This window comes from Anastrepha obliqua, chromosome 5 (assembly GCF_027943255.1).
Source record: "Anastrepha obliqua isolate idAnaObli1 chromosome 5, idAnaObli1_1.0, whole genome shotgun sequence".
NCBI lineage: Eukaryota > Metazoa > Arthropoda > Insecta > Diptera > Tephritidae > Anastrepha > Anastrepha obliqua.
In genome coordinates, this window is record NC_072896.1 from 55,212,212 (window position 1) to 55,233,072 (window position 20,861).

Here is a 20,861-nt window from a genome sequence, read left to right on the forward strand (position 1 = left end):
TCAGTGATAAGGTACATTTTTACCTCAGTGGATTCGTCAATAAGCGGAAGTGCCGCATTTGGGTGAGTGATAATCCAAGAGTGATTGCCGAAAAACCAATGCACCCACAAAGTGTAACTGTTTCGTGCGGTTTATGGGCCGGCGGCATCATTGGGCCGTATTTTTTCCAAAATGAGGCCGGTCAGGCAGTTACTGTGAATAGTGTTCGCTTTCGTGAGATGATAACGAACTTTTTATGGAAGATATGGATGTGTACGATATGTGGTTTCAACAAGACGGTGCCACTTGTCACACAGCTAACGAAACAATGGCTCTTTTGCGCGTAAAATTTCATGGCCGAATAATCTTACGTCGCGGCGATGTCAAATGGCCGCCAAGATCATGTGATTTGACACCGTTGGACTTCTTTCTTTGGGGTTATTTGAAAGTAAAGGTGTACATCGATAAGCCAGCAACAATTCAAGAGCTAAAGGATGAGATAATTTGGCACATTAACGGCATAGAACCTCAATTATGCCTCAGCGTCATCGAAAATTTGGATCATCGGTTGGAGGTGTGCCGCCGAGGCCGCGGCGGCCATTCGGCCGATATTTTGTTCCATACGTAATTGAGCCATACCAATATTATCATAATAAAGAGAAATGACAACAATTTCTTAAAAAAATTGTATTTTATTCAAAATCAACACTTGCCCTTGAAACTTAACCACCCTTTAGATTTGCACAGAAGGATTTCTCTGAAAGCCCATTTGGACTTCAACTACGTTCATCCCAATTGCATTTTAAAATCAATTAACGTTATTTATCAGTCATTATTTTAAATAGGTTGTACCGAGAAGAGAAAAAAATAAGTCAGAAAGAATAATATTAAATCGTGCATATGTAGGAAATTGTTTTGGAGCACTGTCTGAATAGCTCTATTAAAATATTCTGTAGATAAACTAGTGAAATTATCTTAGACTGCTTTTTTTGTATTTTATTCTAGGCAACTTTATTTTTACATTTTTTGTAAAAATATTTTCTTTTGCTTTCCAAATTTTCATAGTAAAAAGAAATAGTTGATAAATTTGATTATCGCAGAATGATAACAAACACTTCAAAGTTTTATGGGTAAACAACAATACTCCAATGGGTTGAGTCATTTTTGATCTTTGCTAGTTTGAAAATTAATTTTATAATTTTTAACACATTTTGGCTTATAGACACATCTCATTTGCAATTTACGTAATTTATGGCGAAAAAACCTTCCACGAGAGATTAGCTCCAAAATAGAAGCATTCTGCGATTAGTACATATGCACATGTGCGTACATATGCACATATATTTCAACTTTATTTAAAAAAATGTAGACAATTACGTGAAGTAGAGGTGATATGTCAAAAGTAAAGAAAATTAAGAAATATTTGTCTATTCATTACGAATAGAACTTAGTTTTATAATAAGTTTGTTACAAGATTTTAGGTGCCTTTCTTCGTAACACTTTTTTTCGTACAAAAACTTTTTGCCAAATAGAATAAATGTAGTAGAAAGATTTCAAAGAGTTTAAGTATCGTAACCTACAGGCGATCATCTCTGCCCGTCATGTGCGTGTAAACACGTCATAAAGCAATACACTGCTACGTACGATATGTGGGACATGAACAGCATTTCATAAAGTTCGTCTAGTGATTCGCAAATTTATTAGTGGGGCATAGTAAATGCGGTTACTAAAAGGTTAGTGCACTTTAAGAATAATTTTCATTCCTTGTCTTTGTGTGAAGTTTCACGTCACCTGAGGAGGCAAAACAATTTAATTACATGTTAGTAGACGAAAAATACATTCACGCGAAATTTGTAAAAGTTGTTCTTATTAGTTCTATAACATTACGTGTTATATTTTGTTGTATCGTATTTTTTATTACTTCATGTTTGACTAAATATGCGGCGCTTGTAGACTAAAATTATTAATCTCATATAATTTTTACGTCATGCCAACCTGAGGCTATTGACATATTTTACTTTCTGCAAAGTTTAATGTTCTCATTAAAAGTTAATAGGCAAAATTAATTTTCTGGACTTCGCTCCCAAAGGTTACTTTAACTTCTATTACAAATAAATTACGTCTGAAATGATAATAGAAATAAAAAAATAAGTAAAAATAAAGTAAATCCCTTAAGAGGTAAATGCTTTTTGGATACTCGAGTGAACCGATGATTCATTGAGAATTTATATGTATTGCTTATAACGGGTATGCTCGCGAAGACTACTTAACCAAGGGAGATACGGACCAGAGCGAGAAAGTTATTCGATGATTTGGCTTAGGTGGGCATGTCAAGAGGTATTTAGTACCTTCGGGACGCCTCCATTTACTGGATATGTACAGGGTGGGCCATATTGCGTTTGCTTTTTGAACCACCTATTTTTTTGAGAATGGTAAAACAACTGACATGTCAAATGTGTTCATAATTTACGAAATGGGACGCCATACGCTTGAACAAAATTGAAAAATATGGAAAACCTATTTCCAAAGTGGTGAGTCTTCTTCTTTTTTCTGATTTTCACATCGGTGGCTACGTCAATAAGCAAAATTGTCGGATTTGGGGCTCAAAAAATCCACACGTTACTGTAGAGAAGCAAATGCATCCACAACGAGTCACTGTTTGGTGCGGTTTTTGGTTTGGCGGCATCATCGGGCCATTTTTTTTCGAAAATGAGCGAGGAGCCGCGGTTACAGTAAATAGCGAGCGTTACCGTGACATGCTCAACGAGTTGTTTCCAAAAATTGAAGAGGATGACATGGACGACATTTGGTTTCAACAGGACGGTGCAACTTGTCACACTGCCAAAGTCACACTCGAACTTTTGGCTACCGTTTTTGAAAACCGAATAATCAGCCGAAATTCCGATTTCAATTGGCCGCCTCGGAGCTGTGATTTAAGCCCGTTGGACTATATTTTGTGGGGAGCCCGTAAGGACAAATGCTATGCGAACCATCCAGAGACGATTGATGCTTTAAAACACGAAATCGAAGTTGTCATTCATGAAATTGGAGCCCAAACAATCGAAAATGTGCTTAAAAATTGGGTTGATCGAATGGCCTACTGTAAAGCCAGTCGTGGCAGTCATTTGAACGATATTATTTTTTATTAAATATTGATAAGTTTTTTTTTATAGCCGATTCAAAAAGCAAATTTTACATTGCCCACCCTATATTTGCTATGTCAGAGTCTATCCGAGGAAGGTAAGAAATTAATTTGTTACAAATCCAAAACGTAATTGCTCCAGTGTCTAATCGCTCTAAAGAGGTAACTCGAGCTCTTTTTCCAGAGATGGGTTGCGGTTAGTTTCTGATTACAGCATTCATAGGGCGAAAATTGATAGAGGTATGAATTGTATCTTAGTGAATGCGGTTAATTGCGATAGTCCGTCGGATCCAACCAAGGTTTGGCCAACCGAAGCAAAATTGTGAGAGCTGCCTCATCATCGGGGGCTCGACGACAAAACTCTGTCCGTTCATTTCACACGTATTAAGGGGTCCCGGTAGAGCTCGAGAATTTAGGGCCTTTTCAGGATTTTTTTCTTACAATAAAAAAATTAAAACGATATTTAAATTTTGAAAGCTTTTTATTTAACTTTACATACTTTTTTTACTTTTACATACAAAAATGAAAAAAGTTTTTTTTTTTTTAATTTTAATAATTTTAAAAAAGACGCTAAAGTTGATCCTCCCGAAAAATTGGACCTGGACGGTGTTGTCCATTTTGGCTCTTCTATTTATCTGAAACACAAAAACCAAAAAAAATTATTAATCAGTATGACTGTAGCTCCTCCCGCTACTAGAATAAAAAAAATTTACGAAATAGCGCGGTTTTGAATTTGACACTCTAAAAGTCGGCTTTTTTCAGTTTTTTAATCAAAAATTACGAAATAATTGAAATAATAATATGATTCTAGTACGGGCGATAGCGATTGATGTTGTGAACTACACATTTAAATTGCAGACGATTCGGTTGAGTCGTTTTTTTTTTTTTTTGACAATACCAACCCGAAAAAAATAGTTTGAAATTTGAGGTACATTTAATGGTCCATAAAAGCTTTAATAATGTTAATTTCCGCATGAAAATTTCACAGTATATTCTTAAGATACTATACTTTCAAAATATCGAAAAACCAAAAAATCGATTTTTTGAAATTTTTAGACCACTTAATACACTCGTCCAATTAGTCGTTACTCAGTAGCATGAGCAATGGATGCGTAGATTTTTACTTAAATCAGCAAAGTTACGTCAGCAAATCAGCTGATTCCTTCAAAATCACTGAGAGCCGGTTAACTGCCTGATGTTCGTTAAAACACCTTCTGAATTCTTCACCGTTTGGCTGTGCGATTAGTGAACCTAGTATTTAAACTCAAGGATACGGTTTCTGTGATATGTTTAGGAGGTGGCTCAGTTTCCAACAGGTGCCTTCCTTATAAATATTATAGTTCCTCTTCAGCCAACATCTGAGAACCCCACGTGGTGGCCTAATACGTTATTATAATGGGTTTGCAGCTTCATCTGCTGCATCGTGTTAATCTCTAGCGATCGAATTGATGCTGCTAAGATAAAGTTTACATAAAACCAGGCAAACAATCGCCTTGTATTTCGCCAAGAAGATTTATTTTTCTTTGGCTCAAATACCAAATATGTATATAGGTTCCGCGAAACACACAAAGGGCCACACTTATTTTTTGGGTTTGAGTTTAAGAACGTGCTGCCAGCTTTGTTTGTACCATCATTTCCTCTAGGATAAGTCATACCGCCTATACTCGGTCGTCAAAGCCTCGTTAGTTTTGAAACAGGGAGTACTGCGTGAAGGTGAGGTTGACATTTGGGATGGATATGCTATGTATTCGCATCACCAGCCCCATTTGCCCACATTTGATGGCAGTTTCTGTACCCTTAGATACTTAGTTCAACCTTGAACTCCGTCCATTTTGCGAATGAGGCAGCCGTTGATTTTGTAGTTAAGTCTGTGAGGCTACTAGCGATGGAGAAGCGAGCAAGTCATTAACATATGAGGTCAAGAAAAAGCCTGCTAGTAGGTAGTGTTGTCCCAAAATTTAGAAGTCAAACAACAACGGGGAGATAACTCCGCATTTCGGTACCGCCTGTTGATTTATTATCGGCTTTGAGCTTTAAGTTCTAAATATTGCTGGGAAGTATTCACTCAGACAATTGCGCTCGCAACTTTCACGTAGTTTCAAAATAAAAGTTCTCAGAGTTTCGGGTTTGCTGTGCTCTTTACTGAAGACGTATTATATGCTACTGAGCTCAGCTTATGCAGGAAATGTGGGAGGAACAGGAGGTATTACTCGTATAATCCGTTTTATTGGCGGGTATTAATAAAGGCATTGCTTTATCTGTGGCACTACTCTACTAATTGGTGTACAATGAGGAGTCGTTCACACATAAATTAGAAACAGTTCAAATGTGAAAAAGGCCACTAAAGCTGGCCAAAAACAGGGTACAATTCCCAGCGACTTGTTACAATTCGGAGAAAATCCATCGTGTATGGCGAAGTGCGGGCACAAATCCCAAGTAATAATAATTTTTATTTACTTGGTATTTGTTGCTAGTTTGTGGCGCAGTTTATGGATTTTCTCATTTGTTTACTGACCATCGCCGAGATAAAAGTGAGCGGAAAAATTACAAGTGTTAAGAAAAAAATTGTGTACTCTTTGGAGCACTCATTTCCATATTTCCTAACAACTTACTTACGGACTAGGCACAAATCGCAGGAAATAGTGCCCTGTTTGTGGCCAGCTTAAACCAGAAGTCGACCTCATCAATTGGGGAAACCATCTGTGAAAAAGTTTTTCTGAATACCGATTTTGAAATTTTTTTATAATTTTGGCAAGATTAAGTATTATAAAACTATACTGACAAACAGGGTGGTATAATTTGCCAGATTAACTGTTTTAATAAAAGCTTCTCCATATAAGAAACCACTCAAAAAACAAACTGCATCTTTAATGTATGTATTTAGGTATGTTTTTACTTGCATTTTTTACTAACACACATTTTGCTATTTGTAAAGTTCCAAAGTGATAAAATTTGCCACCACCCTAGTAAATTCTCATTAATTTTCTCTTTTCCATTTTCCAGGCCAAGATGATATCCAATCACAATTATCCAGTTGAAGAACACACAGTGCACACACCAGATGATTACATCCTCACAATTTATCGAATACCCGATTCACCAAAGCTGCGTGGCGCACCCAACTCAACCGCCATTGCGCGCACCTCCAAACCGGTGGTCTTTCTCCAGCATGGCATCCTCTGTGCCTCCGACGATTGGATACTCAACGGTCCCGACACATCGCTGGCGTACATGTTCGCCGATTCCGGTTACGATGTGTGGCTCGGTAATGCGCGTGGCAACACCTACTCACGCCAACACAAACACAAGCATCCAGATTCTTCAGATTTCTGGAATTTCAGCTGGCATGAGATCGGCGTCTACGATTTGGCTTCAATGTTGGATTATGTGCTAGTCGAGACAAATGATACGGCTGTGCATTTTGTCGCCCATTCACAAGGCACAACCACCTTCTTTGTGCTCATGTCTACATTGCCTTGGTATAATGACAAGGTGAAAACGGTGCATTTGTTGGCGCCCATCGCCTTTATGCGCAATCATTCGTTCATGCTATCGAAATTGGGTGGACTCTTTTTGGGTTACCCTTCGTTCTTAAGTTGGGTGCTAGGCGGCATGGAACTGCTGCCAATTACCAGTGTACAGAAGCTACTATGTGAATATGTGTGCTCGGCGGAGTCCACGTTCCGGTTCCTGTGTTCGGGGATTTTGGATTTTCTCGGCGGTTGGGGTACGCGGCATTTGAATCATGTAAGTACAAATACCTGCAAATGTATATGTATAGGCATCCGAAGAGAACTGTGGCGGGCTGTGAGCGAGCGTGGCTAACGTTCATTGTTTCAATTATCATCGTTTTAGCTATATTTTTGCCGATTGTAGGGGATAAGGCGCTATGGATGTGGTAGGCCTGAGTTCATGTACCGAGCCAGCCGGGTGAGAACGGTGCAACTCGTTTAGTTGGAGATAGTCAAGGGAATCGCAAACCCTCTACAACGAAAAAAAGTGGGAAAACGGAGAGAATATTCTAAAAAATAGGCTTCCGAGATGTTCACTTAACGTGCCTTTTGTTGGCGAACGGCTTCTATATTCAATATAAATTTTTTGAGCGCTATTTCACTAATAAATTTATGGACACCTATAAATAAAAAAGTTGAACCTCATTTCTCTCAAAGTGCTAGACGAAATTTAACCGACTCTACCAAACAAACTAACGTAATTTGGAGAAAAATATGATATTGTGGCTTCGTAAATTTTTTGAGGACATTCGGCGGCTAGATGGGGTAAATATTCTCAATCGTAACTAATTAGAATCCAATTTGTAGCTTTGGTAGAGAAAGGGGTCGAAATCGCCGATCGTATGATCCTTATACGTTGAAAGGATGAAAAGACACTAACGCCATCTCTATTACTTGAATGGCCAACTTCAACCCCAGGCGATTGTTAAGAGCATAAGAATATGAATAAGTAAAGTTGGGCCGTGTCGCATGTAACATACATTGGAAAGATTAATCGATTCATAACGCTCGAATTCGGGTAGGGAATAACGAGAGTAGAGGATGTAATGAAACCACGTTTCTACTCTTGAGATGAGTGACAGAGAGAGCAATTTGGCAAATATCTCTTACCACCGGCTAGCAAATGAGTTACTACAACCCACAAGCGAGCTTGGCAGGCTGAGAGATGGACGAGACTGATGTTACCTGTCATGTCCGATCGACTGTCGCAAATCCCCCTGTCATTAAGCAGAAGGGACTGCAGACAGCTGGTTGGACTGATGACGGGCCACTTTCTGTGGGCGAAGCAATTGGAAATGGTAGCCATCTCATACATTGTACTTTGCCCAGCTTGTGAAGAGGAAGATGAGACGGCGCACCACTTTCTGTTCATCAGCCCCGCCTTCGCTGGAATCAGGCTTGAGGTCTTTGGCACTGAAGTGTTAAGAAGCGACCATCTTAACTCCTTGGCACCACACGATCTACTCAGATTTCTTCGGAGGTCGGGTAGATTTAAAGAAAATTAAAAAGCAATCTGAGTGTAGTATAATGAACTTAATTGTGTCTAATTGATGTACTTGCTAGTTGTCCCGACAAAAAAAAGCCGGTCTAAGAGGACAAATGGCTTACATAAGAAGCAGTAGGTTAAAGAATAAAGGGGACTAACTGATGCTTTTCAGCATATTTTTTTTTATATTTTCTATACCCGAACTACAATAAATTCAAAATTTTACTATCAAACTTGTGTATACCACAAAAGTATTAAAATTATATGTATCTAATTCTCAATTTCACCCTCTTTTATTTCTCCCTTCAGACTCTGCTGCCCCACGTTTGTGAGACTCATCCGGCCGGTGCCTCCACAACCCAAATCATTCACTACCTGCAACTGTACACTTCGGGTGATTTCCGCCAATACGACCATGGCATAGAGTTGAATAAGAAATATTATCAGCAAGAGACACCTCCTTCATACAATGTTCATGAGATCTCCAGTTGTGTAAATATGTTCTATAGCGACAACGATTACATGTCCGCTGTCGAGGATGTAGAATATTTGGCGACACTGTTGCCTTGCGTAGAACTCTACCGCATACCCTATGAAGACTGGAATCATTACGACTTTTTGTGGTCAATCAACGTGAAAGAAGTGATAAACGATCGAATTATCGATAAAATAGCTAGGCATGAAATGGAGAATTTGTGAAATTGGATTTTCATTTTGTACAGGCTCGTAGTCAAAATATCATATAATATTTGGAGTTTTACTTTAAGTGCTGAATGTAAATATTTTTATTTTTATTCTAAAACTAGCATTTTAGTATTATTGCACTATTTAAAGAAAGGAGAATGAAAAACAAAACAATATTATTTAAAAAAAAAATTATAATAACATTTATGTATGTACATACAATTGTACCTTCGATATGCTGTGAAACCAAAAAGAAAAAACAAAAACTTAACAAAAGAATGGCGTTTTATATACGCAAATACTCAAAGGTTTGTGAATTTTTCGCTTAAGTAATTAGACAATAATTTAACGTTTATTAAATATTACAAAGTAATATATCTATAAATATATATATGTGTGTGTGGACTGTATGCACTGATGTGCAATAAAAATTAGCTATAAGTACCTACGCTGACTAAACGAAACGCTTTTTACGAGTAAATAATAAATAAAATAAACAAAAAATTAAGTTTTGTTGATTTAACGGGCATTTTTTCTTAATAAAAAGTAATTGTAATTGTTTGTAAATTTCCGTTGATTGCCTGCAAAGCGCCGTGGCGGAAAACTGAGGAAAGTGGGTGTTGGGTGCATTTATTCGTGCAGATGTGGGGACGTTGCACTTGCGCAGAAATAAAAAATCTGTAAACCAAAATTCTTCAAAATTGTTAAACCACAAATATATGTATGGCTACAATTTACGTGTAATTGGAGACGTAAAGTGTGAGGACTTGCTCGTGTAGGTGTTGGACCGCTACACTTGCGCGTCTGTGATTAACTGCGAATAAAAACTTTTAAAAACAATTGATTTACAAATATTCTAACAGTACTTACTATGTGTAGTATACCTAAGGTGGCCGTGATTTTTCTTGCAGAAACGCTGTTCTAAAAACCTATGAATGAAAAAGTTTAATAAGAGTTTTTACAATCGTCTGATGTGGACTTCTTCTTCTTCTTCTTGATTGGCGCGATAGCCGCTCACGCGACTTTGGTTGAGTTTAACAAAGCGCCCCAATCGTTTCTTTCTCGTGCTAACCGGCGCCAATCGGGCACATCAAGTGAAGTCCTTCAAGTCCTTCTGCGCCTGATCTTTCCAACGCAGAGAGGACCTACTTCTTCCTCTGCTACAACCAACTGGATACCGCATACAGAGCCGGGGCATTTGTATCCATTCGGATATCATTACCCGGCCAACGTAGCCGCTGGACCTTTATTCGCTACGCTATGTCTATGTCGTCGTAAATCTCATACAGCTCATCGTTCTATCGCCTGCGATATTCGTCATCGCCAACGTGCAAAAGCCCAAAAATCTTGTAGAGTGTGAGTTTTGTTCATCGAGGGAGGGCTTTACTACTGAATTGCCTACTTAGTCCAAAGTAGCACTTGTTGGCAAGAGATATTTTACGTTGGATTTCAAAGCAGACATTTTTATTGGTGTTAATGCTGGTTCGTAAATAAGCGAAGTCTTTAAAAACCTCGAAATCATAACTGTCAACAGCGACGTGGGTGCCGATACGCGAGTGCGCCGACTGTTTGTTTGATGACAGGAGGTACTTCGTTTTGTCCTCTTTCACCACCAGACCCATTCTTTATCCAGTTTGGAAGTCAATATCATCCACATACTCTAACAATTGTACGCTCTTATAAAATATTGTGCCTGAGCGATTAAGTTCTGCGGCTCGTACGACTCCAACAACTGGTTAAAGAAGTTACACCATAGCGAGTCACCCTGTCTGAAACCTCGTTTGATATCAAACGGCTCGGAGAGGTCCTTCCCAATTCTGACGGTGCTGCTGGTGTTGAGCAACGTCATCTTGCAACTCCTTTTCGTACTGTCGAATGCAGCTTTGAAGTCGACGAAAAGATGGTGTGTGTCGATTCTCCTTTCATGGATCTTTACCAAGATTTGGCGAATTGTGAATATTTGGTCGATGGTAGACTTTCCAGGTCTAAAGCCATACTGATAAGGTCCAATCAGTTGGTTGATGGTGGGCTTCAGTCTTTCACACAATGCGTTCGCTAGAACCTTATAGGCAAACTAATCTCACTATAATAGGCCCAGATTGCAGAATCACACTTCTTATGGATGGGGCAGATCACACTTAAATTCCAATCGGCAGGCATACTTTCATCCGACCATATTTCGTCATGGTCGGGTAGTGGAACGGCAATTCCGTCGTCAACGATTGGGGTATCGGGATCTTCACATTCTCTGTGATATGCGCAGCTGTTATAATTTAACAGGTTCGAGAAGTGTTTCCTCCATAATTTAAGTATGTTCTGGACGTCAGTCACCAGATCGCCGTCTTTGTTCTTACAGGAAAACGCCCCGGTCTTAAAACCTTCTGTAAGCCGCCGAACTTTCTGGTAGAATTTTCGGGCATAGTTCCTATTGGCTAGCATATCAAGCTCCTCGCACTGACGTATTTCGACATCTCGTTTTTCTTTCTGATAATACGTCTCTCTTCCATTTTTAACTCCCAGTAATGAACTCACATGGCTCGCATTGCACCCGATCGCAGCCTTTTCTTTTTGCGGCTTTCCTCGTCGGAATCCGATTTCTTTTTCGGGTTCCGATTTATTCTTACTCCATTGCTTGTGCATGCCGGTTTGTTGGGTAGTACTCTCTGAGAGCAGTAGTGAGAGTCGAGTGGTGAATTTTCTGGCTATCTGTTGTGATTGCAGCTTTTCGCTGTTGAACATTCTTTGCGTAGGTAGATACGTTTTTTGCGATACGTAGATGTACGTCGATCCGAGTCGATGTTGGGTTCTCGAATAGTACGTACATCTAAAACATTAGAAGCGTGTCTTCCATCTATCACATGATCGATCTGGTTTCGCGTTTTTCGATCAGGAGGCAGCCACATAGCTTGGTGTATCTACTTATGCTGGAATCGCTGCAGCAGACTATCATATTTCGGCATATGACTATCATATTTCGGCCCCGGCGTAGTCGATCAGCCTCTGTCCGTTACGGGATGATTCGTTGTGCAGGCTGAATTTTCCGACCAACTTTAGGACCAACAATTTCCCACTTGTCCACCCTGGCGTTGAAGTCGCCAAGCATGACATTTATGTCGTGGCGGGGCAGCACTCATAGGAACGTTCCAAGCGCTCATAGAAGGAATCTTTGGTCGCATCGTCCTTCTCTTCCGTCGGGGCATGGGCCCAAATGAGTGAGATGTTAAAACATCGCGCTTTGATGCGGATTATTGCGAAACGCTCATCCAACGGAGTGAACGACAGTACTTGGCGACGAAGTCTCTCTCCCACAACAAAACCAACACTGAATTTGCGCTCCTTTACATGGCAGCTGTAGTAGACGTCGGAAGATCCAATGTCAAATACGATATATGTACAAGTAAATGTATGTTTGTGTTGGCATTGCTAATAAGTTATGGATAATTGTAATTTTCGCATCCTCTATTGCCACAAAAGCCGTGGGGATTTCAACAGATATTATATTTCATACATAAATGCCTTAGACTAAAACAAATTTGAATTCGTAAAAGAAAATCTTATTGAATCACCCCGTATCATTATGCATTCTTATAAATACCTTTTCGTGTAGCTTCACTACCTTTTTACGAAATAGGATAAAATTATTTTTTGACGTGATAACGTCTTATAATTCGATTTAACAGGATGCACGCACGAAAAAATGTGTCGTTACCTTGCTTATTAGTGTTACCTTGCTCATTGCCGTTACCTTGAATGAACTGGAAGCGAAAGCGCGGAACGAACGACAAAGCAAACGAACGGCAACGTTCGACATCCTCTCCTACTTAAGTGAGCGTATATGTGTATGTATATGCGCATATGTACATATATAAATTCACGTACAGGGTGGCTGATGAATTTTGCTACATTAAGAAACTCAAATAACTTTTTTTTTAATGTATGGAATTCATTTATTTTTTTTCAAGTTGAAGGTCATTCAATTTTATTAAATATAGCTTAACTAGTTTTAAAAATAATTGAATTTAAATGCCCCCCATGCTCGTTGACACAAGTGCGGCATCTTAGTAAAAAGTTGTTCATTGCTGCTTTGAGAGTTGCGACAGGAATAGCCGCAATTGTTGCCCGAATGGATTGTTTTAGTTCATCCAAATTTGTTGGCTTTGTTTTATAAATTTCTTGTTTACATAAACCCCACAAGAAAAAGTCAGGTGCAATAAGGTCAGGCGACCTGGGGGGCCAACGAAATTCGGAGTTTCTTGAAATCAGTTTATTGGGAAATTTTCGTCGCAACTCTGTCATAACAGTCTGGGCTATGGGAGACGTTGCCCCATCTTGTTGAAACCACACAGAGTTGAAAGGAATTCTCTTTCGGCGTAGTTCTGGATAGAAAAATTCTTTCAACATTTTCAAATAACGGTCTCCAGTAACCGTAACGGTGTGACCATTTTCTTCAAAAAAATAAGGCCCGACAATACAGCGTGAAGAAACCGCACACCACACTGTCACGGAAGAGGATACAATTCCGTCTCGTGGAGTATCTGTGGGTTAGAAGTACTCCATATTCGACAATTTTGTTTGTTCACATTGCCGTTTAAATCGAAATGGGCCTCATCAGACATGAAAAGGCAATTTAACATGTTTTGGTCTTCTTCCACCATTTGCAGGATCTTCTGGCAAAATTCCAAGCGAATCGGCAAGTCTGCTGCATTCAGTTTGTTAACCATTTGAATTTTGTAGGGAAATAAGTCTAAATCTTTGTGCATTATTGTTTGCAAAGACTGTCGGCTGACACCAAGTTGAGCAGATAAGCTTCTTGTTGAAACCCTTGGATTGCTTTGTATAGCTGCAGCTACAGCAGCGATCGTTTCCTCCGTCCGAACTGGTGGGTTTCGATGATAAGGCCTTCTTGCGACTGTTCCTTGCTCAGCAAAATTATTCAACAGTCTCATTATGGTCCATCTGGTCGGGGGATCGCCGCCAAACATCCGCCTGTACTCTCTCTGTACCAAAACTACGGACTCCAGTGCGTGATAGCGGCGGACTATCCAAATTCTTGTTTGCGAGTCCCAGTTATCCATTTTAATAAATTTTAAAGATCAATCTGCAAATTAAAACAAAAATGGAACAGATAACTTAAAAAGAAAAAAAGTTATTCAATTTTTTTTTGGTAGCGGCTTTCATCAGCCACCCTGTATTTGTATTTGCATATGCCTTCTTATTGATTATTATTAATTTGATTTACTTGAAGAATTTAAAATAAAACCAAGTTTGTTAATAATACCTGTTGTTTTAATGTTATTATTATTTTTTGACGTGATTATGTTATGTATGATATGTTATGTTATGTTATGTTATGTTATGTTATGTTATGTTATGTTATGTTATGTTATGTTCTGTTCTGTTATGTTATGTTATGTTATGTTATGTTATGTTATGTTATGTTATGTTATGTTATGTTATGTTATGTTATGTTATGTTATGTTATGTTATGTTATGTTATGTTATGTTATGTTATGTTATGTTATGTTATGTTATGTTATGTTATGTTATGTTATGTTATGTTATGTTATGTTATTTTATTTTATGTTATGTTATGTTATGTTATGTTATGTTATGTTATGTTATGTTATGTTATGTTATGTTATGTTATGTTATGTTATGTTATGTTATGTTATGTTATGTTATGTTATGTTAAAGTGTATTATGTTATGTTAATGTTAACTCATTCTCTATATCCATACAAAATATCTATCAAACAAATAAAATTAAAATTTTCTTTTGAAAAATGCAACCATTCAATTAGTATTTTCTTATGACGTTATCACGTTAAACTATCGTCAGTAAACCGACTTTACAGACAACCTCTTTTTTTTCTGCTTCTGGAAAACAACCCTGGGTGCTGGAGATTAAAATTTTAGAAAATCAACTTTTAATGGCTGAGTCATGACTAATGCTAATGTCACGACAAAATTAAAAAAATGTCACGTTGTGGAAAATTCGGAGAGATATAATTATAACAGAAAGCCACGCTTACGTTGATATTACTTTCCAGCCAAGACTAGAACAAACCAACAAAATTTAAGGTAGTCAATGACAAAAAGTTAAGATTTTTCGGTTAATTCACGTGCTTAAATTGGAGGGGAGACATTTCATTTTGCATGCTGCAGCTGTAGTATGCCAAAAAATACCGTTAGAAATATATTTGATAATATAATATATAATTGGCGCACACTTCCTTCGTTAGATGTTTGGCCAAGTTTCTCCTGAAATTTGAGGCGTGCGTCTTAATGTTTTCTACCTATTGAGGGACCTACAGTTTTATGCCACTTCCGAGCTGCAAATGTTGTTGTCTGCCTTTTTTAAAATAGAAACAGTTTTAAATCCTATCTGAGTACAGTTAAGCCCACAATTACGTTTATTTGGTTTCAAATTTTGGATTCTGTGGCGTTATAATTAGTTCTATGTTTTCAGCCTACATTAACGATACTTTTTTACCATGAAGAAAATGAGCAACAGGGGCGAAATTAAAAACAAAATCAACGGGGGTTTTGTACTTGAACTTTATTGCACCAAAATTTAATAAGACATAAAAATGCATATCAACAATTTTTTCTATAGATTCTAATTAAAAAGTGTGAAACTAATTACGTTGAAAAGTTTGAAGAATTTCTCTAATTTTTGTATAAGCTAAGAAAGTGGGATTTATATAGATTTTGTTAGAACAATGAGCTGTGCTTATATTAAACAATAATCAGCATTCAGCAAAAAAAATAATAATAATTAAACTACGAGGCGGGTTCAATAAGTACCTGTGTAAGAAATGAAGACACAATTTTTTCAAAATTTTTTTGAAATTTCAACATAGTTCAAGATACACCTCCCAACGTTCTGGCTATTTTTTTTTACCTCTCCAAAAAATAGTATTTATCGAACTCTCCAAAATACGCCTCTTCCTCGTTTGAACTAAATTTTTTTCCACGAGCCATTTCTTCATATTAGGGAACAAGAAAAAGTCTCAAGGAGCGAGATCGGGTGAATACGGGGGGTGCGGCAGCAAGTCATAACGCAGTTCATGCAGTTTGGCGGCGACAATTCCCGATGAATGTGCAGGTCGTTATCGTGGTGAAACAGAACCTTCTTTTTCGCCAAATGCAGCCGTGTCTCCTTCAATAACTCGCTGTAGTATTGCCCAGTGATCGATCTTCTTTTTTCTAAAAAACCCATGAGGACGACGGCGTTCGCATTCCAATAAATCGTCGTCATGGCCTTTCTGGCCGATGGAAGTGTCTTCGTCTTCTTTGCTTAGTTTCTGGTGCATAATTATAAATCAAGGTTTCATCAACGGAGACATCTCGATGCAAAAATTCCTTCGGACCTCGCTGATATTGCTCTAAACACTGCTTTGAAGTTAACAGCCGCATCCGCTTGTTGTCCACAGTGAGCAATCGTGGCACCCATCGGTCCGACCATTTTTTAGCGCCAACTTATCAATTGAAATATTAATTGCCGTTCCGGTCGACACACCCATGGCCTCTGTTACTACGTGCTTTTTCGTTCGTCGACCAGCGAGAATCATGTCGTGAACTTCAGGAACGCCCTCTGTCATCAAACACGGATACTTAGTGAACCGTCCTCATATCATACTTACATCAACATTTTGTGATGTACTATCCCTTGCTTTACCTAAATAACCTATGTGTAAGTGGAAGTAAGTTGAAAAATGTGTCGCAGGAAAAGAGTTTGCCTTCATGTAAATCTAAAAATTTTTGATAAGTATAAAAGCGGAAGTAATTTGAATCAACAAAACAGATTACACTAAAACAGCTTCTAGAATAAGCAGTAAAAATTAATCTAAATATTCAAAAGATTAAACAATCAACGATCAATAAATTTTTTCAAACAAATTTTTCATTTCTTTGTAGCCGCTAAAAGGCTTAAAAATTAATTACGTGTCGAAAAAAATTAGCATTGTTTTAATGAAAACTGTGCAACTGTAAAGTATGCCAGCCAGTTTGACGTAAGCACCATTAAAAACGTACGCATTAAATGGGTCAAATATTTTTTGAAGAATGGGGTAGAATAAAAAGTAATGACTGTAACTGCCATGTCCACATACGAATATAGAATGTCAATTCTACCTGACACATTTTTCATCATTACACTATGATTTGAATTAGATCCGCTTTCACAAAAAATCAACGTATATCCTCTACTGGCATAAAGGAGTATGTAGGCGATTATATAATTTTAAATGTTTGAACTCAAATTCAGAACATCCCTAAGTTCGACCACATAGCTGCATATACATAAATGAGCAAGTCTAATCGCTATTGGCATCAGAGGTGTTTGCTCGAAATAAAATTTTAACTCTAATTGCTTCGTGCAACCAAACACATTTTAGCTTCACGATACTTATTACATTGTAAATGTACCTGTGGCCCTTAGGTACGCCTATAAAACAGCTTCTAGCTGCTACCACCTTCAATCTTCTTTTACCTTCGATGCACGCAACATGTGGCAACAACTAGTACTGATAGTTCTAAGCTGCTTGGCCGCCACCATCCAACACGGGACCGCAGAGCGCGTGCGGTACGACAACTATAAGGTCTATGAGCTGCAACCGCAGACGGCAGCTCAGTTAGAGACCATCAAGGCGCTTGATGGTTCTAGTGACTCGTTACGCTTTGTGGATCCTGAATATAATGTGGATACTAAAATTTATGTCCTCATTGCGCCACATAGTGTCACCGATTTCGTAGCTACATTGAAGGAAAGCGATATTTCATATGAATTGGTGGACGAGAATGCACAGAACAGTTTAGATACGGAAGAGCTTGTAGCGGATGCCAATCGACCAAGCGGTGAATACACTTGGACGGAATATCATGAGCTGAACGATACATATGCTTGGTTGCGTTCACTACCTGAAAAATATCCTGAGCAAGTGAGTGTATTTGTTGTCGGTCAGTCGTATGAAGGGCGTGAAATATTAGGCGTAAAGATCTCGTATGCCAGCAATGTCGATGGTGCAACAAAACGTGGTATTTTCATTGAGGGCGGCTCACATGGCCGTGAGTGGATCAGCTGCGCTACCCCAACTTACATCATTAATCAGTTGCTCACCAGCACTAATGCGGATGTGCGCAAGATGGCGGAGAGTTTTGATTGGTATGTGGTGCCCCATGCTAACCCTGATGGCTTTGTGTATACGCATACTACCGATCGTATATGGCGTAAAACACGTACGCCATACGCCAACGATTGCTTTGGCGCAGATCCCAATCGTAATTTTGACTTCCATTGGAATGAAGCTGGTACAAGCAATACTAGTTGTGGGGAAATGTATGCCGGACCAAGAGCCTTCTCAGAGGTTGAAACGCGCGCGCTCGCTGAATACATTAGCACATTGAAGGGAAAATTAATTTTATATTTGACATTCCATTCATATTCTCAACAGTTACTCTACCCTTACGGGTATACCAGTGAGCTGCCGCCCAACTACAACGACTTGAAGCGCGTTTTTGATGTTGGAGTCGCAGCTCTTTCAAAACGTTATGGCACCAATTATACTGGTGGTCCGATATATGAGGAGGTAAATCCAGTTGGGGGTGACAGCAATGATTGGGCTTATGGCGTGATGGAGATACCCTACTCATATGCCTTTAAAATGCGTCCTTCGCTTTCAGAAGGCTGGATTGGATTCCGATTACCAGCCGAACAAATAATACCTGCTAGTGAGGAGGTAATGGATTCTATGTTGGTTATGGTCAAGGAAATACGTACTTTGTCAATGTTGTAATAAAATATTTAATGTGGATGTTCTAAATAAAACCAAATAAAAATTTTTTTTTCGCTCTTTAAAAATCGCTACATTTCAACATTTTAATTTTAATGCAATCTAGCTTTTGTATCATATTATTTATTTAAAATATACTACTCAGTTGGTTCGGGAAGTCATGATGAATCGATCGTGAAGCGAAAGCATGTTTTCTTCGGAGTATACGTCAAAACGACGTAGATTGGGTTTCTTGATTTTTTCTTTGATTTTTTTGAGTTGCTCATAACAAAAAATGCTTTTAGTCCACATACCAAAATTCACGCACCTCAAAGTAGTAACTAACTTATACGAAATGAAATTTTAAATATGCAGACGATAATAAATAAACATAAATAAAATTGTAAGCAGATGCCTTTGAAAAATCCTCAAAATATTCTGGCCAAATATTATATTAACTCGAATGCTAAATTATGGGCCAGAACCCAGCAAAAGCCAATACTATTAGAGATCCGAATGCGAAAATGGGGTTTAATTGGGCATGTTCTACACAGAGAAATTGGTGACTTAACAAGGGCCGCCATTGACTGGAATCCCCAAGGAAGCCGCAGGCGTGGAAGACCAGCGAATACCGACTGGAGACGACTGCGGGAATCAGAAATCCGCGACATGTAGCTTAGCTGGAATAAGTTAAGAGATTGGCGCAAAAAATACCCGAATGGAAGAAATTCGTTGTGGCCCTATGTTCCACACTGGAACCCTAGGAATTTATGATGATGATGAAGAAACATTGATATAGTAAGGTGCATGCATTCTTTAAGTTTTTAAGTTAAGTTTTAAGGTTTTAGGTTAAACTCCTCTAACGGATCCTACAGTACCGCGCAGCTACGCGCTGTATGCGCTGAGTATCAAAAAATATGAAAACTTTTGAACAGACTGATATCTATCGACTATTTTATTTGAAGAATCTCAGTCAAACCCTTACCAAATTTGAGCTAAAACATATTCCACAGCAGTTTATTGCTTTGCTCTCTTCTTTTCTTCTATTGTGATGGAGAATACCGTCCTCTGTCCTTGCTGCTATCCACAGCTACAACATCTAGCACTCCTCTTGCTCTATAACTGGGATCCATCCCTACAACATGACCAAGAAAGTAGAGCCGTTGGATATTTATTCGCTACACTATACCTATGCCGGTCCAAGCATCGTGCCGATAATCTTTTCTTTGTCTGCGATTATTGCGTTCATTAAACTTCAGCAGAATCATTCCTTCATATTCGAGCGAAGGGCCGTCTTATCGCCAATCCTAGCTTGCGTGCTATATGACGTGTACGATAAGACGTTTTGAGGTTTCGTAATCTACGTTGAGTTCACGCAACGATTTGAATTTTTCCTGTGGGCTCAAAACGATATTCCGAGGGATTTTTTTTTTATAATAATTTACTAAATAACCAGAAATCACACGGACCACGATTTTTTTAACTTTGAATTTTTTTCCATAAACTGTGCTAATTGACGTTCAAGGTGCTGGCCCTGTATGGCCAAATTGGCACTTTAACGCTATCACAACAAGCAGATGATTCGCAAAGGAAAAAGCAAACAGAGATATTAACTATATTAAAGAAGTTTCAATTGAAAATTTCAATACTACAAAATGTCGAAGACGTTAGCTTTTTATAAGCTAACTACATCTTCTCGCACTCGACACGGAGCAGCTAAAACAATTACCATTCGCTGCGACTGCCGCGCGCTTAGAAAACATATAGGGTGCGCCATGTAAAATTTGCTTTTTGAATCAACTATAAAAAAAAACTTATCAATATTTTTTCAAACTTTTTTTTTTATTTTGAAGATTGAACATTGTCATTTATGAATGAAAAATAATATCGTTCAAATGACTGCCACGACTGGCTTTACAGTAGGCCATTCGATCAACCCAATTTTTAAGCACATTTTCGGCTCCAATTTCATGAATGGCAACTTCGATTTTGTGTTTTAAAGCATCAATCGTCTCTGGATGGTTCGCATTGTATTTATCCTTAACGGCTCCCCACAAAAAATAGTCCAACGGGCTGAAATCACAGCTCCGAGGCGGCCAATTGATATCGGAATTCAAAAACGGTAGCCAAAAGTTCGAATGTAACTTTGGCAGTGTGACCAGTTGAACCGTCCTGTTGAAACCAAATGTCGTCCATGTCATCCTCTTCAATTTTTGGAAACAAAAACTCGTTGAGCATATCACGGTAATGCTCGCTATTTACTGTAACCGCGGAAGAAGAAGAAGA

General features: G+C 38.4%; 2 protein-coding genes across 2 annotated transcripts in view; both read left to right on the forward strand.

The window, feature by feature from the left end:
- LOC129248440 (lipase 3) overlaps positions 1 to 9,326 on the forward strand; it is a 58,642-nt gene extending 49,316 nt beyond the window's left edge. The window contains exons 3-4 of the mRNA XM_054887988.1: positions 6,125 to 6,868; positions 8,429 to 9,326. Coding sequence (XP_054743963.1) covers positions 6,125 to 6,868; positions 8,429 to 8,818 — 1,134 coding nt within the window. The 3' untranslated portion in view covers positions 8,819 to 9,326. The remainder of the gene's footprint in view (positions 1 to 6,124; positions 6,869 to 8,428) is intronic.
- A 7,956-nt stretch (positions 9,327 to 17,282) lies between these two features.
- LOC129248441 (zinc carboxypeptidase A 1-like) lies at positions 17,283 to 18,670 on the forward strand. Its single transcript, XM_054887989.1, has one exon. It carries the CDS (start codon positions 17,313 to 17,315, stop codon positions 18,597 to 18,599), a length of 1,287 nt encoding a protein of 428 aa, XP_054743964.1. The 5' UTR covers positions 17,283 to 17,312; the 3' UTR covers positions 18,600 to 18,670.
- Positions 18,671 to 20,861: the final 2,191 nt, after the last annotated feature.